This window comes from Anser brachyrhynchus, assembly GCF_964034855.1.
Source record: "Anser brachyrhynchus genome assembly, chromosome: 1".
Lineage (NCBI taxonomy): Eukaryota > Metazoa > Chordata > Aves > Anseriformes > Anatidae > Anser > Anser brachyrhynchus.
Genome location: NC_137694.1, coordinates 23,811,632 through 23,839,528, shown reverse-complemented (window position 1 = coordinate 23,839,528; position 27,897 = coordinate 23,811,632). Strand labels below are relative to the sequence as shown.

At 40.0% G+C, this 27,897-nt stretch overlaps 1 protein-coding gene across 1 annotated transcript; it reads left to right on the top strand.

The window, feature by feature from the left end:
- LOC308189619 (ADP-ribosylation factor-like protein 8B) lies at positions 1 to 27,897 on the top strand. The gene is made up of 7 exons (XM_080579822.1): positions 1 to 389; positions 4,680 to 4,760; positions 19,217 to 19,290; positions 20,122 to 20,215; positions 22,354 to 22,421; positions 24,376 to 24,446; positions 27,486 to 27,897. The coding sequence occupies exons 1-7, from the start codon at positions 201 to 203 to the stop codon at positions 27,533 to 27,535; spliced, it is 627 nt and encodes a 208-aa protein (XP_080435948.1). The 5' UTR covers positions 1 to 200; the 3' UTR covers positions 27,536 to 27,897.

The following is a 27,897-nucleotide window of genomic DNA, read 5'->3' as shown; positions in this document are numbered from 1 at the left end:
GTCCCCGCCACCCCACCCGGCCGCCGCCTCCTCCCCGCCGAGCCCCCCGCGGGGCTCCCCCGCCCCTGTCCGGGCCAAACCCCTCCCCTGGCTGCAGCAAGTGGCCGCGGGAGAAGGGCGGCGGCGGCGCCGCCATCACGAGAAGGCTCCCGCTCGCCTCCCCGCTCCCTTTTCCTTGCCGTCCCGACCCCGCCGCCTCCATGCCCAGCAGCGAGGCGGTGCCGCTGGGGCTGGGCGCCTGCCGCAGGTCGGGGGCGCTGGCCGGGATGCTGGCGCTGGTGGCGCGGCTGCTGGAGTGGCTGCGCTCGCTGTTCTGGAAGGAGGAGATGGAGCTCACCCTGGTGGGGCTGCAGTACTCGGGCAAGACCACGCTGCTCACCGTGCTGGCGGTACGCGGCCGCGGCCCGGCGGGGGCTGGGGGTGGGTTGGGGGGCGGCTGGAAGGCGGCAGCGCCCCGGGGCCGGGGGTCGCTGCGGGGCGGAGGAGGGGAGCGGGGTCTGGCGGCGTGCCCGGGGCTCGGCCCCTGCTTCGCTGCCCCCCGCAACAAGTTGGGGGGCTTCGCCCGAGCCGCCCCTCCCGGGCTGGGATGCCCCGGAGCCGGGGTGGTGGGTGGGGGCTGGCAGGAGCCCCGTGGGCCTTCGGCAGCCTGCAGGTTTCGCACCGGTTTCATAGGTGTGTGAAATCCTGCAAGGGACAGAAGGCAGATGTGTGCCGTGTCGTGACTGCAAAGTGTGGCCATCGCAAACAGAGCCCCTGGCAAGGCCTGTTGCCCGTCGTTGAAAGTTCGTGTCGGTATATCCCCAAATAATTAGCAATACATTGTGCTTCCCCCAAGGCCTTAACTTCCCTTTCACTGAATTCACCCCATCCATCAGCTGCATCAAATAGCGTCTCCTGCAATCCGTCGATAGCTCCTTCCAGCATTCAAGTCTGATTCTGCCATTCCCCTCCTCTGGTGACAATGGCCTTGCTGTCTTGTTCGTCTCTGGCACTGACGTCTGCTCTGGTGTTTTCCATTTTGTCACCACGCTGAAATAACCTCCTCCTACCTGTTTGCTGTGCTGCCCACCCATCTGCACTTGGGTACATCCCAAAGCTTTCCTTTCCATCCAAAGCTTTCCTTTCCAACACAAACAAATATACATTAACTGTGATGAGTAGTAATCACGAAGCTTATCAGTGATACCCTTTTCTCTGAGGTGATCTACTGCTGTTAGGTGTATGGCAGCTTCGCCTGCCATAATTTAGGAGCTCCCATATGTTCATCAGTCCTCATCCTGAATAGCTCTTAGGTCAAGAATCAGAAGCAGGCTGGGAGGGGTAGGGCCTACAGTGAAGGAAACTGAGACAATGAATTGTCTCAGTGTAATTTCAAATACCCTCTCAAAGGGTATTTGTTTTTTTTCAGATGTGATTATGGATTAAAGGAAAGAAAGGAAACTGAATTACTGCGAGTGAAGAAGTTAAGACAGAGAATGGTAAAAAGGAATGAGGTAGGGAGAGTGCAGCTAGCAATGAAGATATGCTTTAAGGGATATCAGTCGATAAACAGAAAGTTTTCTGAAACTTGTATTCTAGTTAATTGTTAAGCACTCATGTGGGTCTCCATATTCTTAATATCCACAGGGAGCATTCATGTCCCAACAGCAAGCTTTGGTGAGGAAGGGAAAAAAGGCTTAATAAATGATATTTCTTCGTGTATTGATTTCATAGAGGGAACAGAGGAAAACACAGCAGTTCAGAGACCTTAGTGCTCTAACATTAGTGTGCAGTATTAGATTTAATGCTTGTAAAATGTTTGCCCACTCATTTGTGCTACACCACCTGTGGAATGATGTCATGCCTCTCTTATGCTAACACGAATTTGATAGCACTCCTGTTGCTGCAGGCCTGGTTTTGTCAGCATACATCTCTCTTAAGAGTATTCTGCAAGGCATCCCTGTTTTCTGACTCGAGGAGTGTAATAGATGACTGTTTTTGTAGCTTTTGGATCTTTCATATTGGAGATCACGTGCACTGATAATTGCCAAAGAAGGCTAGTTGAAGAATCTGGGAGTAAATAATTTTGCATGAGGCAATGGATAGTAGTGTACTCTTGATTCCAGTTGATAAGAAGATGGCAAATAGATAGGGAACTCTGTGTACATTCGCATGCATGTGGCTAGTATGTGACAAGATGAAAATAACCATTACGAAACAGTGTATTCTTAAAATGCAAACGGCAACGGATTGTATAACCAAAGATAGAAAATAATTATTTTTCTCACTTTAGAATAGTATTCAGAGATCCTCTCTTACTAACACTGAATAAACATGCTTTGAGACAGTCTCCTCCCTGTTTGAGCCCTATTTAGTCCACTGTTACCAGTGGAAACCTTGGATAACTTCACTGCCTTTTACTATGGATATGCATGATGTGATGAAGTAGAATCTGGCCCATTGTTTTTGATATAGTAAGGGGTAATGACAGTATTCATTGTCAGTTCAATATTCATCAACATTTAAAAAGGACATTACAAACTTCTTAGCACTGGTTATTTTCATTTGTGTCAGGATGTAATCTCTTTTTTACTGAGGTATAACAATAAAATTGTTTGCACATCTTGAATATTGACGAAAATAGGCCATTTGTCATGTAAAACTTCCTTAGCAAGCAAAATTGAAGTTACTTTTTACTTTATGGTGCTTGCAGCACTTGAAACAAAACACAGTAATTGGAGTTTGAGTTTGTGGACTAATATGAGCAAAAAATTCAACATACTAATTTTCTTCATTGTGTGGAGAAAATAAAGAATTGTAAACATAACACTTAGTTTGTAGCTTGTTCTGTTTAACCATAACTGAAAATTTTTAGAATAATAAAGACCATTAAAGGAGACATTAATATGTTGCATTCTATCCCCCAAACTACAGCAATTATGATTGCTTTTTGTTTTGATTTTTGTCTTCTAGTTTAGCGTATTATGCATGGTGTATAATTTGCTAACAAAAATGGAGTGCTGACTTTCTATGAGTTTGCCTAAATGATAGCCTCCTGAGCTGGCTGTCTGGTTTTCCAGGCTTTCCTGTGCCTGAATAATGATATTACATTCCCAGTGTTCTAGCAAATTAGGCCAGTACCCGCTACAGCAGATTGTTACTGATTGGTTTTGTCTTACTCTATCCAATTAAAAACTTAAGTCACTGCTGGGTGTGTGTATCTGTAGAAGACTACAGGTACATTTATCTTCCCTGTTTCTCCTTGCTGCTGATGTTGACAAGTCACTGAACCAAGGAAAGGGAAGAAAAAAGAGTCTTCCAGAAACAAAAGATGGGGAAAATGTACAGAATTTAGCAGTGAGGTTTCCCTAGGTAAAACTGAACAATAAATTGATGGATGTTATTTCTCGCCCAAAGGATCTAATTCCAAACCCCAAAATCATGCAAGAGGAGTGAATAGCTGTCAAAGGTTATACAGCGTTTTAAGTCTCAAATAAAAAAACCTTACTTTGTAAACACAAACTGGAGTTGCAGTACAAACTGTATTCTCACTCCGCCACAAACAGTGAAGAAAAAAGTTGCAGAAAGCGTATGGTGGCCAGCAACAGCACTAGGGATAGCTGGTGGTGGCGTGTGACTGGAGGCATGTTGCTGCTGTGGTGCAACTTGAAGCTCTGATCATCTGCTTCTGGAATGGGAGGGACCTGCTGGAGTGAGGTCCATATACCCATATTGTCTTTGGGGAGAAACAAAGAAAACCAACCAAGCAGGTCACATGGGTTGGTGAGGTTGAAGGGGTGAAGGGAATATGGGGCAGACAGAAGAAGAAGGTACCACGCCTTTCCTTTCTGGGTGACTGGAAATCCAGGACTACTGTGTGCGTTGCAGAGAGTGCCTGGACCTCTGTGTAGAAAGAACTGTTAAGTACCCTTCCGCATACCTTAATGCACCACTCCTGGTGAGGCACAATACCTCATTAATGATGCATTTTGAACAGGAAGAATGAATAATGAGTTACCTTCTTAGAACTGAGTTTCACCTTTTTCCTCAAAAGCTACCTTCTGTAGTTGGGTATATTTTTGTAAGGTTCCCATTGTTGTATTGACAAATGTCTGTCTCATAGGAATACTTCTCATAACTAAGGAGGTAGAGGCAGGCATTCAGCACTTTGTTAAGTTTTATGGTGTGCTGAGTTAGTACTTTGAATTTTCCCATCTCAGTGGCATTCGTTTAGTTTCCCCAGTGGGTCTTCTCTGCTGTCACCTACTCAGAAGGAAAGGGACTGCATGAAGTTTTCTCCACGAGTACTCCTTCACCATTTGTTACATCTCATGTTAAATTGTTGGTAATAGTGGTGAGAAACTATAGGGAAAAATCCAAGTATAGTCAGTTTCATTGTATTTTGACAATGCTGCTTTCTGGCTTGCTCAAAGATCAAATGAGGAATTATCTGAAGTCTCGTGGTTTCCGGGATGATCTTTGTCACTGAGGAGAATAAAAGATCATTTAAAGGGACTGAAATGAACAGTTTTCCTTGGCGTGACAATGCATTAATTGAAGTGCTGGCCAATGCTCTTGTAGAAAATTAATGTGGTGTTTTACAGTGTTGTAAAATAAAAATTTTAGATTGCAAATGAGAGATGTACCTGCTGTGTATGGATTATTTTATAATATATGTAACCATTTTTTTTGTATTCTAGTCAGGGCAGTTCACAGAAGATATGATTCCTACAGTAGGATTCAATATGAGGAAAATAACAAAAGGAAACGTTACCATAAAGGTAGGTGTGCATGTTTGCATTAATACAGAATTGATAATTAAAAGAGAGTGATTGCAACTTATAATGAAAAGGTTTAGAAAGTTTCTTTTAAGGTGATATAGAACCATTTACCTGTTTTCCTAGTTCAAAATATTTTTAAAGCATATAGCCATATATTTCTGTGTTACATTCACCTATTTGATTTCATGATATCCGTGCCAGGCAGAAGCTGGCACTATGTTTGATTAGAAAAGTCATGAAATTTGGAGATAATGAGGGAGCCAAATTGTCTCCTGCAGGTGCTTCTTTCTTCTGTCATCTTCCCCCCTTTTCACAACTCTTAAGTGTAATGTGAAGCAACTTTCCTCCTAAGCTATGCATTTCATCGGAGAGTATAGTTGAGTTCACATCGTATTAGCTATCCAGAAACAGAACATCTAATCTAAGTCAGTTGTCATGGCAGCATCTCTTAGGCCTATAGAGAGGTATAGATGCCACCAGTTTGGTTGTGATTCATGCCATAAGCATCAAAACAGAGAGAAATCACTAGCATTAACACTCTCTCTTGTTGCTTGATTATGAAGGAAGCTTGGTTGATTAGTTTAGATCAAATTCATAACTTTCATGTAAAATTAGGTGAAGAGAATGTAGTTTTTTTTTTCTTTGCCTTGACTTTTCCATTCTTTTCCTTCATTTTCTTTCCTTTCTTGCTTAGTTCTAAATATGTCCTTTTCCCTCTGGATTGGTATGACTCTACCTAGGAAGGATTTTCTGAAAACACCCATAATGTAAAAATAAGCAGTTGTTAACTGGCTACCCACTCACTTTAAACCATGAGCAGCTAAAGGGTGGTAAAAGGGATAATTGATATCTGTTGCTTGGAAGATGTTCAAGCTGAAGGAAAATAATAATCCAAAACCTAAAATGGCTATAGGGATATAGATATTGTGACTTTCTATCTCTGGTCTTAGCATCTTGGTATGCTTTTTCAAAACCTCATGACTGTAGCGCCTTCAGCTGAGCACTTTAACTGAGTATCTAATTCTATGATATAAGCTTGTAGAATAATCACTAGGTTTCTCTACAACCATGTGTATAAGTGCCTAATAAGATCATCTTTTGAAATCTATTGAAATGGAAAGTCTAATGTCACCCAGCTATTTCCTCTCAGCACTCCAAGACTCTTTCCCATATATCCTCTTGAAATTCACATCAGGTTTGGCTGAATTAAAAACTCTTAACGTTACCCATGATTTGGGCTGATTTTAATTTCCCATGAAATTTTGGCAGAATACCAAAAATAAATGATAGTAAGTACCTTAAAACTAGGTCTACAGTAAAGATTGGAAAAGCTTAAAAGTAAAATGGAGTAAAAATATAAATATAAAATGGAGTGAAAGTAAAATGAAGGAGAATCATTATTGCCTTATAAGCTCAGTTTTGTGACTTTGTGGATGATAATTACGGTAAGTATCTGATCAGAGTCTCCTTTGGCAGAGAATCTGATCTTACTTTTATCACAGAACAGGTAAGCAAGAAGACAAAGTAGAATCGTAGAAGCATTTTTAATTCAAGCATTTCCTGCAAAATAAATGATTGATAGAAGCCTAAATTTTTTTTCCAGTATAGATGGTGCTTGTGTGTTTGTGAGTTTAAAAAAAAACAACAAACTGTCATGTGATGAGCACTGCAAAGTCAATGCAGAGTGGCCAAACTCTTTGAAGTAAAAAGTGTGTCATCACAGAACACAAAAACTTCGGTGGAGAAATTTTTTTCTGTAGGGAATCCTTTTCTGTAACTTTGAACAACCATATTTTGTGTGATGGCAGAGATGATGTTCAATTTAATGTTTTAAAATAAATACAAATGATTATACCTTTATCATATTTTTACTAAAATACATTGTAGCACAAAAAGCATACACAGCAGGAGTTGAAAGGAGGAAACTTCTGAAATTTTGAGAGAAAACCTTCAAAAGATTTTTCATTTTGGTTTCTCCTGTAAATTGTAAACGGAAGATGTTATTTCATTGTGCATCCTGTTTTAATTCTTATGAACGCTATGTTTGAAACTATTGAAAAAACATATACAGAATTTCATCCAGAAGTTTAACTTCTGGTCTTGGCCTTTTTTCACCTATGTTTACAGTATACACAAGATCATCCAAGCTGTCCCTCATCTCTTCTGGTTCATATCTGTGGCCAGCTCTGCTTGTACTAGTGCTTACATTACAAGTAAGGGAAGGCTGGTAAGGGGGAATCTCAATTTACAGGAGCATCTACTTTATTGCAGTAATGAGAAGGTGTACTGACTGGTGGACAGCTGTTTTCCTCTTTTTCCTTGCTATGGAGTTTCATAGAATCATAGAATGCTCTGAGTTGGAGCCCAACTCCTGGCTCCACACAGGACCACCCAAAAACTAAACCATATGTCTTTTATCCAAATGCTTCTTGAGCTCTGGCAGGCTTGGTGCTGTGACCACTGCCCTGGGCAGCCTGTCCCAGTGCCCGACCACCCTCTGGGTGCAGAACCTTTCCCTAACACCCAGCCTGACCCTCCCCTGTCCCAGCCCCATGCCGTCCCCTCGGGTCCTGTCGCTGTCCCCAGAGAGCAGAGCTCAGCGCCTGCCCCTCCGCTCCCCTCGTGAGGGAGCTGCAGGCCGCCATGAGGCCTCCCCTCAGCCTGCTCTGCTCTGGGCTGAACACACCAAGGGACCTCAGCCACTCCTCATATGTCTTCCCGTCTAAACCAAAAACTATATTCGTAGCATTCCTTTGGACACTTGCTAGTGGCCTCTTTATATTGTGGCACCCAGAACTGCACACAGTACTTGAGGTGAGGCTGCACCAGCGCAAATGGGAGTGGGACAGTCATTTCCCTCAACCAGCTAGCAATGTTGTGCTTGATGCACCCCAGGATATGGTTGGCCCTTTTGGCTTGCCAGGACACACTGTTGACCAATATTCAGCTTGCCGTCAAACAGAACCCCCAGATCCCTTTCTTTGGGGCTGCTTTCCAGCCTCTTATCCCCCGTCTGTATGTAGACCCATCTACATGTGCAACTTCATATTGTTGGTGATTGCCCAGCACTCTTAATTTGTCAAGATCTATATGCAAGGCCTCCCTACTTTAGAGGGAGTCAGCAGTTCCTTCTAATTTACTATAATCTGCAAACTTAATTAGTATGCATTCTAGTCCTGCATCCAGGTCATTTATGAAAACATTAAAGAGAACTGGCCCTAAAATGGAGCCCTGTGGAACCCCAGTAGTCACTGGCCACCAGCCTGATGTAACCACATTTATTAAAACCCTTTAAGCCCAACATGTCAGCCACCTGTTCACCCATCACGTTATGTATTTATCTAGCTGTGTGCTGGACATTTTGTTTAGAAGGATACTGTGAGAAATGGTCTGGAAAGCTTTGCTAAATTCCATAAAGATTATGTCAGCTGGTTTCCCTTGGTCAACTATGTAGGTGACCTTATCATAAAAGGAAATTATGTTTGTTAAACAGGGCTTTCTGTTTGTGAACTTGTGTTGGCTGTGACCAACGACTGTACTGTTTTTCCACTGTCTTCACAATCATTGTCTTCTCATCAAACATGATCCCCTCTTCCACTGCTATGCTTTTTTGTGCCTCATCCCATTGCATATACAAACAAAGGCCAAACTGTAAGCATCTAATTCCTCAAAGTACCTTCTCATACCAATTCAAGAGGAAGCAGCAAATGTCTAGGAGTGGATGTCTGTGAATGAAAGAAAGTAGAATTCTAGTCTTGAATGCCTCTGTTAAATGTGTCTTAACAGCCATCACTACTGCTGAGCAAGTGTTGAATTCTGCTGTAGAAGGAACATACTTGAACTCAACAGCAGAACACTAGTGTGGCACATTCCTGTTTATTTTCTCTACAAGAGAATGACTTTTTTATCAAAATCAGAACTGAATATTTTTAAAATTGGCTCCAAATTCTGCTTTCCAAACAGAATCTTTCATGTAGAGTGAGGTGAAATCAACCCCATTTTCCAAAAAGTCACAAAATAACCTTTTATCACATCTGCTTTTCTGCCTGTGTTAGCACTTCTAAACCTCCCAATGATGTTTCTCACGCCTTCTGGGAAACCTAAGAGGGAATCAGGTGAGGATGGTGGAGACTAAAGGTCAGATTTTACAGTCAGTTTAAGTAGATCATGACGAGAGGCTTTATGTTCCACTTTAAGCTTGGTCATGTACCCTAGCACCCCTTTTCTATCACAGTAATTATCACATGGCAAAGCAGTAAACAGAACAGCCAATTGATCTAACTGAATGTAACCTCTTTAAAACAAAACAAAACTAAAAACGATCCTACTAGTTTATGCCTGGTCAAATTACCTAAGTAATGTGATCCCCCAAAGAGTTGCATGATTGGTGGTGCCACCCCAATGTAGGAAAGCAGGGTACAGGCACATGCATTTTGAGGGCAGCTTAGATGGATTGACTTAGTTGCAAGACTGCATATTTAGAGCATTGAATGTGGACAGGAAGAAAGCAGTCCTTCCACTTCTGAGAAAAAATAAGTTTTCCTTAAGTTAAAATTAAGCTTTTCATCCTTCAACCCTGATAGCTACAAACTTTTAAGTACAGCTAACACAGCATGTGGCTAGGGGGCTGCTAGAATTATGTGTTCACACATAGGCTGACTGTGGGTTTGGAAAAATGTGGCAATATTTTTTTAAATAAAAGTTTAATGCTATATTGTTAGGATTTACAAACTTTGAATGGTTTTAAGCTTTTCTAATCCTCATGATTAATTCATTATTCATATTAGTTATGAAAGAGAATTTATGAAGTGAATAGCCACCAGTACCAGAACAGTCTGATTGATGCACTAATGTTATAGATTTTCTCCTCAAAGATTCTACTTATTATACACAAATGAACGTGCACTAGCTGGGATAGTAACTCAAGATAGTGTATTTAGAACATCAGAGGGACTGCTTTGCAGGTGCATATGAATACTAAGGCCATCCCATGCATTCTTGGCCTCTTAAAAGTCAATGGCAGATGTGTAGGAGAACTAAAGCAGTGACAATTCTGATTAGTACTGTGATATGAAGCGGCAGGATATGAAGCAGCAGGCTTACAAACCAAAGCTATTTGTTTCTGTTTTAGTCAAACTGTCTTAAGTTTTCACTTATTCAAAGGAGTGAATAAGTCAAATAAGTCTAAGTAGCCAAACCCCGGGCTGTGGCACCAGTCCTGCAACCATCTGTTGATTTGCCAGATTCCATTGGCTGTGCTGCCCTATTTATCCGGGAGAGGATACTCTCTATTTTATTTATTCCTAAACATCCAGTTTATATAATTCTCATTGCATCTGCCTTGCCACAAGACTGATGAAAGAAGTCCGTGGATGACACAGTCAATAAAAAAGTTACCTCATTCAACCATAAATAATCCATAAGAGATTATGGATAGGATAAATAATCTATAAGAGTATGAATTGCCTTTCAGTTCCACTGTTTTATGTCTTTTGACTAGAAACAATAAGCCATGATTTGATGTTTGTGTATAGAAAACAGAAGGACAGTTGGAGTGCTATAGTGGTGCTGCTACCAAATTGTCAGACATGGAAGAAAAGGAGAAAGCTGTTGATGGTTCATTCAACTAGACAAACAAAAGTATTTTACAAGTAAACAGAGTCCTCAAAATGAAGTGTGTTTTGAATTAGGATGGTTCAAGTACGTGAAGAAAGTTTGTAGTAGAATTGTTTACACAGTTGTTTATCAAGGTTAGCTTCATGCAGGGATGAGGTATGTGGGTTTCTGTGTAAAAATGCCTTGTTTTACACTTTGTTCTCAAAAAGCATGTTATATGAGAAGTTTTACAATATAGTTGATAGAAAGTTTGCAATATAGTATGGTAAGAATAAGAGGATAATACTAATATTATTAGTAAGTTTACTAGATTTGAAAACAGTACTTAGTTTGGAAACCAATATGCACGGAAAATAATGTATCCCAACAAATTCTAGTGGTCTCTCTGCTACAACAGTGTATAGTGAAAATAAGTGTTTTGGGGGAATATGGTTCATATATAGGTGCTTATTTCCTTGAAAGCCTGTCAAGAAGTACTTAAAAGTCAATATTCCCGCATTTAAATAAACTGTTAAAATCTTACCATCTAATTGCTAGATAAAGCTTCCAAAATTACTTTACTGTGAGAAGAAATGACATTGTTTGTTGATAAGCTGATGACTGGAAAATGCTGAGGGGGATGCCTCTTGCTCATTCTTCAATGAACAGTTTGCATCATAGTTAGCAAGGAATTTGAGTGAAATTTTGTTTAACCTTTCACAACAAAGCAGGTTATTTTTCTCAAGCATAGAAATAGTGTGATATCCAACTATCAGCGGCTATTAGAATTCTTGGATAATGCATTATTTTACTAAACCTGTAAAGTCCTTCAAGCATGTCAGGAGCAATCATATTAAGCAGAAAGGTCCTGCATCTAACCTTTTTCGAAGGTCTAAGGGGGCACTGTATGACAGAATAAATTAAACTTAATATAAGAATGAGGCTGAGAAACTGTCTGGGTCAAAAAGTCATCAAGGGAAAAAATGGCGTTCCAGAAGGCTAAGATTGATCACTTCAGGGAAAGAAAGCTACAATGCCAACAAGTAGGTGATACTAATCTTTCATCTGTTTTTTGCCATATTTTCAGTCAGGTCACTAAAAAGGAAATACTGTGCTTGAGCAGCATCGTTGTCTGGTTTCCTGGCTACAGTTCTATCTCTAGATTCCATACAATTCCAGAAGACAGCAAAAACTAAGGACCCTGCAGTGTACTTTCTTACTATTTTGGCAGTCTTTTCCAGAAGTCAGCAGATTTATTCTCGTATTTAGACCGTAATCCTAGAATGTAGAAGTATGGCCACTGACATACCTGTGTATAATAGTATTTATCTGAACCACGCTGAAAGAAAAACACTGATTTATGCAGGTCTAAAGAATAGAAAAGTGCCAATTTCATTTTGTCTTTAATGTGGCTCATGTGGTTGAGCGTGATGAGAATTGTAAAGCTGTTAGCTTTAACCATGTATTGTCAAACTTCAGCATATCAATTTCATAAATTCAGCATATCAATGTATTTCATAAAACCTGTCACCTACAATTACCAAAAAGCAGGTGAGGAAAAGAGAAAAGATTTTACCAGGCACCATTTGGAATCCAAGCAAGAAGCTTTATGGATTTTGAGGCTGTGGTTGAGGTATTAAATTACAGGATGATTTCCAGCATCAAAATACCTGATGTACTGCAGTCTAGGGATCTCTTAAGACTGTTTTGATGAAGGTTATAATGAAACTGATAGCTATCACTTTTTTTTTTTTTCCTGACAAAATTTCTATGACAGAAGTAATTTGAGGGTTTAATTCCAAACAAGTTTTGTTGTTTGCTGAGTGATTTGATTCTGTGGGATTGCTCTATTTCTGGATTAGCTCAGTATTAGTAGTACTTTTGGTTTGGTGAGATTTACTGTTCAATAAGCTAGAGAGTAGCTAAAACATTTCTTTTGACATACCAAATTTTGAGAGGCTCAGAAGGCATACATCACTAGCTGTTGCTTTAAATGATTGTGAAGCTCCAACTAATCAGCCTTTGATTCTCACAGTGGTTGTCTTAGAATAATTTCAGATATGAAAAAGAAGTAACACATGAAATGCATATACACATGCAAAAGAGCAACTTATTTTCCTTGCTGTTTCACTTTGTTTTAAGCTTACCCTCTTAAAATCGCACCACCAGCCAGTGCCTGCAACCCCACTGACTATTTGCAGGCTGGAAGGAACTGGAGCTGCAGAGGTTGGGCTGCAGTCACTCCAGCTGTCACCACTAGAGGCCAGCGCCCTTCCATGGGAGCTGCAGCCTGGGCAAGTGCAGGCAAATGAGCTGGAGGGCAAAGCCAAGCTTCTTGCTACTTGCTGTTTGCTCTCATACAACGGAGGAGGAGAATTCCAGCTCTATGTGTTCCTCTCCAGCTTCCTTCATTGCTGCATTCCTTCCTCCTCTAAAGAGCAGAGTTTCCAAGTTTCCAAACATCCACAGAGAAACATAATCCTCTTGCTTTTTAATGCTTCATCCTACTATTCAGCAACAATGAAAAATATCTTATCTGCTATGTCACCATCTCACATCATGCTGCAGTAGAAGCCTGTGTGTGTACAGCTGGTATAGCTTCAGCAGTTTTTCTGCAAGTACTGGCCATTCCATGTGGTTCGTGTCCCTTTGAAAAGGCCATGCCATATCTGGGCTGATGTCAAATCAAAATGTGGTTATTTCTATACAGAATAGTTTTTGTGGGATGTCCCAGTGAGTTATGACAGTTTTATGTCAGAGGAAAAGCTGAACTAAGGGCTGAGATCCACATCAGGGAGTCCAGTTGGTAGTGATGTACCCTGGAGTCAGTTTAATGTCTTCCTTAGGGATCTGGATGATGGGACAGAGTTTGCAGATGCTACCAAACTGAGCAGAGTGGTAGATTCACCAGGTGGTTGGCTTGTCATTTAGATAGATCTCAACAGGCTGGAGAAGTAAGCTGACAGGAACTTCATGTGGTTCAGCAAGGGGAAACACCAAGTCTGCTCCTGGAAAGGAACAACCCCAGGCACCAGTACATGTGGGGGGCCACCAAGCTGGTCTTGACTTTTTAAAATTTGACATCTTTTCTATAGACTGATGGTTGAAACTAGTACAGGAACCTCGCTGACTCTGAGGATAGGGCAGTAAATATTCCCAAAGTTGTACATAAATTGCTTCTGCTACTACATGCTGGTTTAAGATCTGCAACACTGAAGATTCATACTAAGTGAACTGCTCGAGAGCTTTTCCTCCTCTGTCTCTCCCTGGTTATCTATTTTGCATCAGTACATTTGGTTCCCTCTGTCCGAATGTAGCATTTTGAACTTGTGCTTGTTAAATTTCAGCAGTTTTATTTCAGACTGTCCCTCTAATTGGTCCAGATAATTTAGGATTCTGATCTTCTCTTCGTATCCATTCCCAGCTTGAAGTTATCTGCAACTTATTTAAACGTATGTCCTATTCGAACATCCTGCTGGGACACCAGGGGACCATAAATGCTGCCTCTGATTAGCTCTCTCCTCAGCAGCTTTGTCTCATTGATAAATGCCAAGAATCTGTCAGGATTGCTCAGACCTGAGAAGTAGAGGGCAAGAGGGGACACGTGAGGAGAGTGCCAGGCAGCTGCTCTGGGGGTTAAATCTGACATGGGAGAACGTCCTTTTGTTGTTTGTCTGACAATATTGGAGTATGTTTTCCCAGTATACACACTGTTGTGCATCCTACTAGCTTTTGCTGTTGAACAAATACTCATTTTGCTTTCATGGTTATATGTTCTTCAAGGACAAGCAAAATTAATAATCACTACAGGAGTTATTGATCAGCCCTTTTGAGCTAGCAGTGTCCTTGCCTCTGGTCTCCTTGCTGTCAGTCTTCCAAATGCAAGTTCTCCTTACAGCTTACAACTTCTGTGTACCAGTCTTCACCAGAATATCTAGGATTTTGGTGTCTGGAGACTGATTCATGATAATGGGAAGAGTGTGTGCACAGGATCACGTGTGATCACCCAACTTTGGGGCTTTCTTCTTGAGGGAAGATACAACACAGGCTAGGAAGGATTGGCTCTTTGGATTTAGGGGTGTGTTACATCTTGGTTAAGGATCTTATCTCTAAATCTGGGCTCCTTGGTGGTATCCTGCCCTCGAACACAGTGCAGATGTAAGCAGCACTAGATTCAGAAAATGGTTGCTGAGAACAGACTTTGCTTTTATGTCCTGCTTAAAATCCAGCTGTTGATCCTTTGGACATTCTACCTTGTGTCTCTGATAGAATGGCAGAAATACTCTCATCACTGAGAAATACTCTCTCCTACTAAAATGCCTCTGAGCTTGTTTTCAGGAGTTGAAGTTGCTCAGCCATTTTGTGTTGCAAATCTAAGTTTGTTTCCAGTTCTTCAGTGAAAGTATTATGATTAAATTAAATAATTATAAACTGTGTGAAGTGTTCTTATAGTATTTTTTCTGCCTGATGTAACTAAAAATAAAATGTCTAATTGCAAAAATGTTTAAGAGCTGGGCTTTATCACCAGTGAGGGGTGACAACAGGGTTCTTTCACAGACCAAGACTGATTTCAAGGAACACAGTGTTCGAGGAAGTATTGCCTGCAGAAAATGTAGCCACGACTTTTTTATTTAAAAGTTTAAGGTTGTTTGTTTAACTCTTTTTATTCTTCCCTTTATTAGATAAGAAAGGTGAATGTTACTGGAGGAAGAATCCAGTCTAGAGGAGGTGACTGTTCAGGGTTTGTCTCCCCTAGCCCTAGCCAGGTAAAAAGGAGGAAGCCAGCCTGAGCCGCTTGGCTAAACTCAGAGGAAAGCGGTGGGTGCATTGCAGGTATGGCTCACCTGATAGAGGAGATGGCAGATGCCATCGTTTTCCGCTTTAGGTGCCCTCAGGGCTCCCTCTGTAATCACAGGAAGATGCTATTAACATGGGTTACATGCCTACATTTTAGGTGGCTGAAATTGTGGGAAACGAATCCCGTGCTATCCAGTTATTCCCTGTCCTTCCACATTGCATTGTCTTTGAATGCTACATGCTTGCTGTGTATGTGTGAGCTCTTAAGTCACGTGTCAGTGTACATGGACTTGTCTGTGTACAACATGTTTTCAGGTGTTGCTGATGCTACCTTATTCTGCCCAAATATTTTTCTGTGTTTAGAATCTCCTTACCTATTTGTTCAGGTTAGGTTCTTTGGCTGATACTTTCTGAGTACTTCCAACTAGAAAGATGTATTTCTGCATTCAGGTGCTTGTAGAGTCAGTTTCAGCTAGCAAATTAAGATGCTTGAATGTAAACAGCTTTATGCCTGCCTTGAGGTTTAAGCTCCTTTAATAGTGAGAGGAGCTCTAGTTGGTACCGACAACCCCAGGGCGTAATGCTGTCATCCTAAAGAAGACATTGCTTTGGGTCAGCTGAACAGCTGTCAGACCATAGTGAGATCTTGGGTACTGAGCCCACGCATCGACATACAGACACAGATGTGTCATGGTACACCTCTCTATCAGAAGGTAAATCCCATCCAGCATGTCTGAAAAACAAAAGCCATGAAAAACTGACAGCTAGAAAATACTACTTCTCTCTTCCTGCAACTTTCTCATTAACTGTCAAACCCTCCCACAATATAAGCTAATTAAAAGAAGTGCAACTAGAGTGTTAATGAGCCTTTCTGTCACTGAAAGCTTTTGCAAACCTTTGAACGTATGCCACAACTGCATTTTTGCTCAGCTGTCATGATACACGTCTGCAAAAGAAAAAGGGTTCTTCCTTAAACATAGCTGGTGGCTGCAGTCTTAGGAGGGAGCCTTAGAGCCACATGAAGTATGGAAGCTGAACAAGAGACATACCCAGAGAGATTCTTGTTTGAGACGAATTTGACTGAACAGGTAAGTATAAGCACTATGATAAATGATGATTCCAACGTGCAGGGATAAATCTAGTTTACAAATTAAAACATTGCATTACGTTATGGGAGCATGGACCTTCAAGCCTGGTAAGAATTACTATTCCACAGGAGTAGACAGGGCCAGATAAAATAGCAATTTATAAAATGCATTAGGACTAAGGTGTGTGCCTCTGAGATTTAGCCTAAACAGCAACTCCTTGAGATTTTGATCTCCTCTGAGGCAATCGCACTGGATATCAAATAAACTCTTTCTCTGTTTAGTTTGGTCATTCTGTAGGCATTGTCTGATTCTTAACATCAGCTGGTCTAAGGATAAAGCTACCTATTAAATATTGTGAAAATTAGATTCCTGAGGGCCCAACAAAAGCCACAGGAGCAACTTGAAATCCAGTCTTTTAAAAATCACGTAGACAAAATTAACTTTTCTTTTTACAGCTTACTTGATGTTCTGTTAAGATCTAGTCTCCCACCTCTCCCAGTTCACACACAGAACGTTTCACCTGTGTGTTAAATACTGGGGTACAAAAGTAAGTGATGTACAAAACATGCAGGGCTCATGCACGAAAACATCTGTGATGCTAACACATCTCCCCTTTCCTTCCTGAGTGCCCCTTATTGTTACACTGTTCTCTCTGTTCAGTCATTTACAATGAAAATGGTTTGAGGCAGAGATTTGTGTTTGGAATAAAGTAGCTAACACTGTTACTGGCTATTCTACAGAGTAAAGACTATTAGGAAGTTAGTACTTGCACCATTTTAATTTCATAAGCAAGGAGGAGAGGGATTTTTTATCAGTTTATTTTCTTACCTTAGTTAACATAATTATAACTTAATATATTGATATAAAATGGATTCCAAAGTGCTATTAGAAACACCTAATCTCCCTTGTGTCCTTCGTGTTGTACTTTAATGAATAGCTGTAAGCCCTATTAGGGAAACTGACTGGAAATGACTTATCTTCCCATTGCTTCAAGGTGACTCTTTCTCCTAATGACGGTAACACTTGTTCTGTAGTGCAATTTAATATAGTATAGATGCAATATATTATCAAACAAGGACAAACCCAGTATTTTTCTATCTTATATTTATTTTGTGGTTAGTCCAGGCCACATCATCTTGTAGATTTTTCTGGCTACCAGGAATAATGTCTATCAGCCTTCAAAAATCTCATCTTACTACTGGCCTGCCCTGTCCTCTTTCCCCCTTCTTTCCTCTCTGATCTACCAAGAAAATAATATGGTTTCTTTCTCCAGACACACAGATGTGCACCAGATGGCTACTGATAGTTTCAAGGTCCTGATGAGTTATTGGAATAATTAGTGTTGGTGTGAGATTTGTCATCTAACTATAATATTGAACTGTGTAGTCGTCTCTTTCAAGCTTTAAAAATAAAAGGTGTATTTTATTAAGACTTCTGAAACAGCACCTCAAATGTCAGTGCAGATAATAATTGATACCCAGTTCATGTTCAGAATTTCACTCAACTCTCTTTAATGTGTAAAATTCTTAATCCTATAAAGGGGATCAAAGGCAATCTACATTTAAGTAGTATACTAATTTTATGCTAGGAGGAATGGTAAGATATCAATCATGGAATGATTGTAATGGTGATTTGGGGAATATTTCTTTCCAAAATATGAACCTAAGTTGTTGAAAATGATAGAGAAATTTATACATAAAGATGATTTATGGACTGTGGAATAAAAAATACAGCCCACGTTACTTTAAAAAGTCCTTATCCCAAGAGTATATTAAGTCTGTTTCGTGCAAGCCTTTACTGCCACAGCAGCTTTAATGTATTTGTATTTAGGAAGTACAAATATGAAAACAATTCTTAAGAAAATTTAGAAGGCATAAATTTTTGCTTCTGTGCATGCTATTTCCAAATTCAGTTTGTGCTGTAATGGATATTCCTCCTAGTTTAGGTGTATGGAATATACTGCTCTGATAGTTGAATCGGATTGAAATAAGGAATTTTTGCCCTTGACATAGAAACAAATCCAATCCTTTTATTTTTTGGTATTCATCAATACTTTAAAGATTGTATACAACTTGTACACAACTGTCTTTGGATGTAGCTGCAACAGCTGCATCGTCATGCAGCCCTTGCCTGTGTGATTTAGATCCTTTCCCTGTTTTTTTTTGATCTTGGAAACCGTTCTGAAGATGTTTATTCTCATCCACCAAAAATAGAGATTTTTTTTTTTGCAAGCACAGCAGAATAAGTTCCTCCTTCACAGAAAAATGATGGGGTAGCCCTTTGATGATAAGGAATTCAGTGGGATTGTCCAGCACTAATAGGATGTGTAAGTATTTGCAGGATTGGAGTTTATAAAATACCAGGAAGAATTTGAGCTTCCCTTCCTTAAGATTCACTGATTAATCACTTCAGGCCTACCTTACAGTACTGTTTCCTTTTTGGTTCTAATCAGTAAAACCATGTATTTTAAATCACGTTTAATGAACAAATGGGAAAGCTGTGGAGGTAGTGGAGTTCCCTAGCATATATCGTCCTTTACATGGATTCACTCTACTCTCTGACCAACTGTTTATCAGTATCCTTTATTCCACTGAAGGCTTGATGCATTCTTGTCTCAGGTCTCCCTAGCCCCATAAAAAATTCAACTCCATAGCTGTTTTCATTCAAATAAGCTATTCTCTGTGGGTAGACTGTGTATTTGCACAATTCACTTGGCTATCTGAGTTAGACTTCTCTTGCAGTTAGAGGAAAAGGCTAGAGGTGTCCAAGTGGGCATTTGGAGCTGTTACGGTCACAGGACTGACTTGCCCATTGACTGGAATGGGCTGAGAAGACCAGTCTCTGAGGGCAATTACTTTAAGAACTGCCTACATTTAGGCAGAGTAAATACAACCTGCATGCTGCTTGTAAGAGTTGTTTTGTTAGTGCTGTGTACTTAAAAAAGTTTTGGGGTTGGTGTGTTTTTACCTTTTCCAGGTATGGGATATTGGAGGGCAACCAAGGTTTCGAAGCATGTGGGAACGCTATTGCAGAGGAGTCAATGCAGTTGTGTAAGTTTTCTTGTGTATGCCTATATAAAACATAACTTAAAATATATATTATTAATATAGATATGCTTTTCCTCCTTTCCATCTCAATTACTTACCCCTTTCTTAATGACGCTGCTTTTCTCTTATGGTCAAATGTTTAGCTGAACTTGGTGATAATATGAAAACAAAGAGTAAGCATAAGATATGCAGCAGTGTTCTTTTCAGAACCTGATTGCTGTAGCAGCAGAAAGCAGAATTCAAGAAAAAATTACGTGGCTTGTAACAGTGAGTTACTTAACTTACCATATTAAAATGTCTTGTTTTGACTTCACTGGCATCTGGATGAAAGGTATTACGTTATGCAGCTGGCAGAAAATTGTTTCCTATGCTTGCAATATTCTTGTTGTTTCCTAGCACTATATGTAGATATAATTATATTTAGTAGTGTCCATTCTTTCCATCCATTTGCCTATTACTCTTCAATATCTTGATGATGTTGGATTTTCCTACTGCAAAAAAAATCCTTCTGATAGAAACAGTTGCTTCTAGAAGAGTCTTTAAAGATGTTTAGATCTGTCAAACCATTCAGTAAGAGGACCCAGCACAATACAAGGAATGTTTTTTATGTTTCCCACATGCCAGCTATGTAAGTAAGTGCATTTTCCAGGCCATTTTTCCCCACAGCCCATATTTAATTCTGTGTCTTCCTGTGTTAATAAATCCAAGGTTTATACAGTTAGGAGAGTTTTAATGGTGTTGTCAATGTGAACACATTTGTCACATTTCAGAAGTTTTAATGCAAGTTTCTGTAAGTAGTGGACAATATCATAAATAACTATTTTCCCATTGCAGTTACATGGTGGATGCAGCAGACTTAGAAAAAGTAGAAGCTTCAAAGAATGAGCTACACAGTTTGATAGATAAACCACAATTGCATGGAATTCCAGTAAGTATTTTCATTTCTGTGGTTCTTACCTGAATGTAGACTGTGCAGTCTTAAATCCTCATGAATGGATTCTCTTGGACTCTTGAAAATACTAGTGTAAGTGTAATGCAGTTTTAATACGCCAAGCTCTCTTAAAAAAAAAAAAAGTAACATTTTTCACACGACTCAGCATCTTATCAGTGCTGCAGTGTGTTTGTACATTTTCTAGTCTAAAGGTCAGAATAGATTTGGAACAAATTCATTTTCACATGTGGCATTATCAGATAATAATTATTTCCAGACAGTCCCCTTGTTGGCTGGGTTTAAACCACTGACCTAGATACGTTTGTGGCAGTATCTTAAGACATATGAGATTTGTCTTTCTGAAGGTTGGCAGATGCTAACATCAAGTAGTCACCTCTGCTTCCAGAGATTGTGGAGGAACTTGACTCTTTCTCTTGACTTTCTTTTTAGCTTTTCAAATTAAAAAATGTATGGAAAAAGTACAAAAATACTTTGGTTCTCAAGTAAGAGGTGTCAAAGAATAGTATATCCTGCTGAAATTCTAGTCAGGAATTACAAAGTTGGAGACTGATGTTCAGTTAAATGTAATCTGCCATTTGAGACCTAGTATGAGTCAATCTGATAAGCGCTGATCTTTGGTGATGGCATCTCCAAATGAGTTTTTATCTTTGATCATAAGAACAAGTAATGCTACATACAAATCAGGGAGAAGTTACTAATTAGACTTTATGGATCTTGTTTTGCCCATTTATGCAAGCAAGTATTTGGATACTCAGCCAGTGCAAATGCTTCAAGTCAGATGCAGATAAGTAGACAGAAAATCAACAGAGTCCCCATCAAATCACTGTGAAAATAAAATTAGGCAAATGCATCCATCTCAGAGGAGAATTTTTCAAGTGATTTTCCATTTTTATTACAAGTTTTGCTATTATTATTGCATTTTTATGTGTTACTTAGATATTGAACAAATCCTACAGAAATGTACTGTCAGACCAGTCATGGACAGTGACATTGTCTTTCTATTTTACTATCTGCACATTCTGTTTTACTTCTCACTGCCCCTTCCTTGACAGGGTAGGTCTCTAATATCTCCAGAAGTACTTAATTAAGCTCCTTTGCTTTTACATGTTATTATACCATATTTCATTTGCCCAGCCTGACCAGCACAGTAATTTCCAAGATGCAGTAATGTATTTTTACTTATTTTTATTTCATTGGTAGTAGCTAGTTTGAACTTCCTCCAATTTATTCTATTTAGGCTTTGACATTATAGATTTTAAGGTACCTTTTTTAATCTGAGAGTGCAAGTAATGAGTTTTTGTGTGTTCCAATTGCATGGAAAATAATGGAACAATCCTGACTTTGACTTGGAGTTGCAACGCATCTGGAAAACAATAATGCAATCATAATTAGAAAAGCCTTTGTTGCTTACTTTATCTTAGAATGTGCTCAAACCATTCATCTGACCTTAATTTATACTTGAGGTCTTAAGTATTGTGTATTGTATAGGAAATTTAAGTCCCAGCATCTCTTTGGTAGATTTACTGCATTTCTCAAACTTAATTCCTAATGGCTGCCCTCTGTGTTTTTTTTTTTTTTTTTTTTTTTTTTTTACCATGGTTGCTCAAAGTGGGTAGGGAAAGGAATCAGTCATTTAGTTTGGGTGGGTTGTGGTTGGGGTGCCCTGGTTTACCTACATTAAGAAGCAGGGAAGCAGAACTGTGGAGTGAATCATGTGGTCTTGAGGACCCAGCATTTACTTCTGGGGCCTTACTTCTGATGAACAATCTGGTCCTGTGGATTGAATGACCGTTGGTGGCTGGAGTGCACTGGTGCATGCTCCCTTACAAGTTTAGTCTCATACTAAAGGGATCCACGTCGGGAACTTCTGATACTGATACACTCAGAGACAATTGGACAGGTTCAGTTTTCAAAGGATGTGTACCCAGCACCAGGCCCTGACTGGAAGGGGTATTTCCAGGCTGCTCATGCAGACATTGGTCGTTTTGAATATGTCAGTTACTGCATTCTAAATATTTGGTTGTGAGATCCAGAATAATGCCAGCAGGTGGCTAAAGACAAAAATAAACTTCTACTGCCCCTGGATTAACATAAATATGAATTATTTCTTTCAGGTGTTAGTCCTTGGAAATAAAAGAGACCTCCCAGGTGCACTGGATGAAAAGCAGTTAATTGAGAAATTGTAAGTAGCTGGGCTGCGTAAAAAGCTGAAATGCTGTGAAATGCGGTATGTAAGAGAAAGTCATTGGTAGTCTATGGCAATAGCTAGCTATAACAGATTTCATTTTATATTCTCAGATGCTCCACTTCGAGTTCTGCTGGCAGTTGAAGTAGCAATCTAGGCTGATAACTGACTGCAGGAGATTTGAACTTCTCTTGATTATTATTTCGGTTGTGTAAAGTTGTTCCAGATAATCCTGTTTTCCCATCACTGAAGATAAAACTGGTAGATAGTAATAGGCTCACTTACACTTCTCCAAGTACTTTGTAGTGGCAGTTTAGTGCTTGAATGGCATTACAACAGAACCTTTCAAACTATTGTCCGTAAATTTAAGCAATTTGGATATTTTTGGCATGTATCCAAAGCATATATTTATGTATAACTGAAACTAACTTAAACTGTTGCATTGTAAGGGTAATTTTAAATGAAATACACAATTTCGTAAAAATGAGTGGTATAGCAATAACTTTGCAGAACAGGTTTCTGTATCTCAGATCACATCATTTTAATCAGTAGGAAGTGAAGCGAAGCTTGCGGTATAAAAGGATGGTCCAAAGGGCAAGCAACTAAACTGAGGCTTAGGAATCACAGAATCACATAAAGGTTGGAAGGGACCTCTGGAAATCATCTGATCCAAGACCCCTGCTTAAGCAAGCAGGGCCTCCTAGAGCCTGTTATCCAGGATCATGTCCAGATGGCGTTTGAGTATTTCCAAGGAGGGAGACTATGCAGCCTCTCTGGGCAACCTGCTCCAGTGCTCGGTTACTCTTAGAGTAAAACAGTGTTTCCTGATGTTCAGACAGAACCTCTTGTGCTTCAGTTTGTGTCCATTGACTTGTACTGTCACTGGGCACCACTTCATATTATTTATAGCCTCCCTTTAGATATTTGTACACATTGATAAATCTCCGCCTGCCACCCCTCCAGGCCTTGTCTTCAGGGTGAACGGCCTGTGCTCTCTCAGCCTTTCCTCACAGGAGAGATGCTCCAGTCCCTAAATCATCTTCATGGCCATTTGTTGGACCCTCTCCAATATGTCTATGTCTCTCTCGTACTGGGGAGCCCGGAACTGGACGCAGTGCCCCAGGTTTGGCCTCACCAGGGCTGTGTAGAGGGAAGGGATCACCTTCCCTGACCTGCTGGCAACACTCCTCGTAATGCAGCCCACGATACCATTGGCCTTCTTTGTGGCAAGGGCACATTGCTGGCTCTTTTTCATCTTGGTGTCCACCAGGTCCCCCAAGTCCTTTTCTGCAAAGCTTAAGACTTCCCTTCTCAGTGCTTCTACTTCCCATCTGTTCTAGGAGCATCATCTGTTTCTTGCATGTTTCTGTGACTTGTGTGAGGATAAACAAATGAAAAATAGCAAAGTGTTCAAAAATGCTGAGGGGGAATAGGGAAATTCTTGTAACGAAACAAGTAAATTAAGAAGCAGTGTCTTCCTAACTGTAGAAGTATCCTTTCAGTAGGAAACTTATCTGATATCTTTGTGTATGATATAATAAGCGTCTTGAATATTAATGCTGAGTACTGTTGTTTGACTGCAAGATTTAATAGATCTAAAAACACTGAATTCTAATTTGAAAGAGTAAAAGGTGAATGCTAATACAAAGTACTGTTATTCAGTTCCCAGTACAGAATTTTATTGTCAGCTTATGGATTTCTGCTTTTTTATTATTCACTACTATATAGACTTAATGAGCAATTCGAATGTTTGAAATGACTTTATAACCTTAAAATCTTTAATTTAAAAAACTTTTTTAATGTCATAGCATATTTTAAAAATTGAGTATCTGAGGTTAGAATTTAACCCACTGAATAAAAAGCAGGAAATATGTAATTTAATGGCAATTTCTGTTGTCAGTTTTTGTGAAGTTATAACACCACGTAATGATTTTTTGTTGTTGTTCTGTAGAAACCTTTCAGCTATTCAAGACAGAGAAATCTGTTGCTATTCTATTTCTTGTAAAGAGAAGGATAACATCGGTAAGCTTCTTTTTCTTATGGCATCGTCAGTGTATACTTTGGATCAGATGTTTTAAAACATTAATGAGATTTGAATATCTAGCTCCAACATATAACTGAAAATCTCAAATTACTTTGAAAGATTTTGCTTCAAATGGTATTACTTCAATAGAATTGCTTTTAATACAGAATTATGTATAATTTAAAAATCACTCCTAGAGTGACCTCAGTTGCACAAGAACTTATAAAATTAGTTTGGCAGGGGCCTTGGAAAAGTGTGTCTAAAAACCAGACTACCTGAATCCTTCATAAAAACAGTGTTACTTTTTCAAAAAAAAAAAAAAAGTAACTGGTATGAAGGCCTTCCAGTTTTTATTTATATTTAATAAATTTTGATAAGTGTTCCTGTTCATGATTTTACTTTTTAATCAGGTCTTACATGCATGTCACTAGTGCTTTTGTCCTACTGGAGACACCCTGAATTTATCCTAAAGTCTGAGGACCTATAAATGCCTCATGAAGTTGTCTCCCATTTAGCTCTCCTTCTTTTTGCCCTTCTCTCTCTTTCTCTCCTGTTTTTTTTTCTCTCCATTTCCCCGTCCCTTTCCTCTGTCATGCTCTCCCCTTCCCTGCCCTGGGTACCCCGTGGAGAAAGCTGAGCTCCTCAGGGCCCCTGAGGTGAGCGGGAGGGAAGGTGGGCCAGGCCAGCGCTGCCGGTGGGGTAAAGCACAGGCTGTGCCAGCAGCAGCACTTGGCTGGGGACATGCTGCCTCTGTGCCACCCTTCTTCCCCGCACACTGCTAAGACAGGTGGTGCTGGTTGGGAGGGATGCAGCCTGGGTAGATATTTATAGCTGCTTCTTGAGGAAACCAGGCTTGTTGGAAGAGTTATGCAGCTCTGTAGGGCTCAGCTGAGTGAGAGACAGTGGGAGTGGAAATGGGAGGAAAGCCAGTTTCTCCCAGCAGCAGGGGAAGTTTTCATCACAGGCAGGGAGAACCAGGTAGTGGAGGTAGTGAGGAGACTGCTATGACACCCGGGCTTCAGAGAGTTGGGAAGATTTCAGCTGAGTGCTTGTCAGGAACTTGTTAGGCAGTGTCAGGCAGGACACATATATTGTCTTGGAAATGGTGTACAGGGTTTGGGTAAGTTGGTTCAAAAGGTCTAGTTTTGCTGAAGTTTGGTATGCAGCCATTATTTCTGAGTGAAGGAAGGACACAATGCACTGTTAAACTTGGGAAGAATAGGCTTAGGGATATAAAGACAGAGGAAGACTGCATAGTCCGGACTGTCTGCATAAGTCAGGGGCAGATTGAGGTGGGCACAGGCCTCAGCTAGCACTGAAATGAAGAAAGTAGAATACAGGGAAAGCAAGTTTGAAGACTGCTGGTGAAGGACTCCGGAAGCTGGTTGGCTTCAGAAATTGCATGGCTCCGAGTTAAGTAAGAACTTTTTTGTTCAAAACTCGGAAAATATTCCCCAACTACATAAGTACCATCTTGTCTGTCAGGTTTTATAAATGTGGCATTTGATCCTCATCAAATCAGCAAGGCTGCAGTGGAGGATCTCAAAGTGGTATTGTAATTAGACACTGTAACAATCAGCATCATTTCTGGAAGGATCCTGGAGAAAGTAGGTTTTAATCCTAGCTCATTTCTGTGAATGGTCTGGAGTAAAAAAGCATGCAGTAAAACATGTGCTAGAATTTGCAGATGAGAAAATAATGAAAAGGATCACTGATACAGGACAGTGTAGATCATTTATTTGTGGTAGTCCTGAGGGTAGAGATGAAAAGTACTCAAGTCCTGATTGAGAATCAGTCAAGTATCTTCCAATGTAACACTGTGCTTAGAAAGGCTGACCTGGTTGCTGAATACGTGCACTAAGGAATAACAAATGGGACTAGATGGTGTATATTGTGTGTTCAGAACTGTGCGAGCATCACTGGAGCACCGTGTTTGAATGACCATATTTTTTATGTGCCATATTTTGAAGAACACCTGGAGAAACTGAAAGCAAGAGCAAGAACCTGGGGAGATCAAAGGACTGGCAAATACCGATGATGAAAAACTGTCATGAAAATATATTTAGCTTATTAAAGTGATGAAACTACTAGGCTGTTAGGGAGAAGAGTGGGAGCTGTCCTCTTTGTCTGCATTTTTGATTGATGTCAATGCAGTTGAACAAGAGAGTCATTTTTCAGTGCAAACTGCAACCTAACTAGCGGGTCTCATCAAGGGGCGTAGGTGTAAGGCTGCCAGCTTCTGGGTCCTGAGAGACTGTGAAAGATTAGTATACAGTTATTAGCTTTGGATACCGTGGGATGCTTTTGTCTGCAATCTCCGTACCTAAGCTGGTCTGCCAGGATATTCCTGGAGTGATGTCTTGAACTTTGCACAGATGCGACAACAAATTTAAATTTGAGGGCTACAGTTGTTGCTGCCCCCTGACACTCTTCCTTCTTCCCTGACAGATGTTACTGCCTTGAGGCAAAAGCATCTAATCTGCTCATGAATCAGTTTGTAAACTGCTGCAGTTTTCAGCCCAGTGCAGGAGGTTGTGTCAGGAGGGGGACCAATTTCAGCTATCAAATTCTACTCCACTGTTCCGTGTCTTTCAGAGACCTTGGACTCCTACAATCTACCTAAATGGCTTCTTAATGTCTTGTCAGATGCTTACCCTTCTCTTTTCTTCTGGTCATGTATTTCTGCCTTTGTTCTCATACTACATTTCATTCCAGTCGGGTTTTTATAGTACATTTTATGGTCATCTTAAATCTTTGCGTTTCCAATAGTTCTTCATCTGTGGCATAGAGAACTTGATGTCAGTCATCATATTTCAGGAGTGTAAAATGCACATAACTTAGAAACAAACAAAAAGCAACAGAAACAGAACCCTGGAGTCTTAAGTGCTGAATTTTTAATTAGGTGTGAGTGAAGATCTGTGTTTTCTGGATTTTGTTTGTTTGCTTTTATTTGTATTAACCTGCTGGTGCTCTGTTGTCCCTTTACACTCTGCAAACAGGCTGTTGAGTTTTTCATTTTGTTTTATCTGTCCTGGCAGACATAACATTGCAATGGCTTATTCAGCACTCCAAATCAAGACACTGTTGAAGAAAACTTGCTGAAGATAACTCTTCTTTCCCAATCACTTTCCCAATCTCCTGTCAGCTATATACAACTGAAAAGATGAAGAATGCAACTGCATACTACCAGGACTCACTTTGATCATATTTGTTAACAGAAATAAAACTGAATTATAGCTTGTCTCTCCATTTTGGTTCTTTTTTTTTTTTTTTTTTTTTTTTAATCCAGATATTTGTCTGCCTAGATGAAATTCCTGAACGCCTTAATACAAGACTGAAAGAAATCAGTACTTTTTTGGGCTGTAATGTTTGAGTTTATGCATGTGAATTGTCAAATACTTAGTATTTTTTTCTAATTTGAAACAGAATAAACTGCACAGTGGAAACAGA

Bases quoted from the DNA above. Each gene is read 5' to 3' on its own strand.
- LOC308189619 (XM_080579822.1), top strand. From the start codon at position 201: ATGCCCAGCAGCGAGGCGGTGCCGCTGGGGCTGGGCGCCTGCCGCAGG. The intron at 390-4,679 runs GTACGCGGCCGC...TTTGTATTCTAG, and splicing joins CGCTGCTCACCGTGCTGGCG to TCAGGGCAGTTCACAGAAGA. The intron at 22,422-24,375 runs GTAAGTAGCTGG...GTTGTTCTGTAG, and splicing joins AAGCAGTTAATTGAGAAATT to AAACCTTTCAGCTATTCAAG.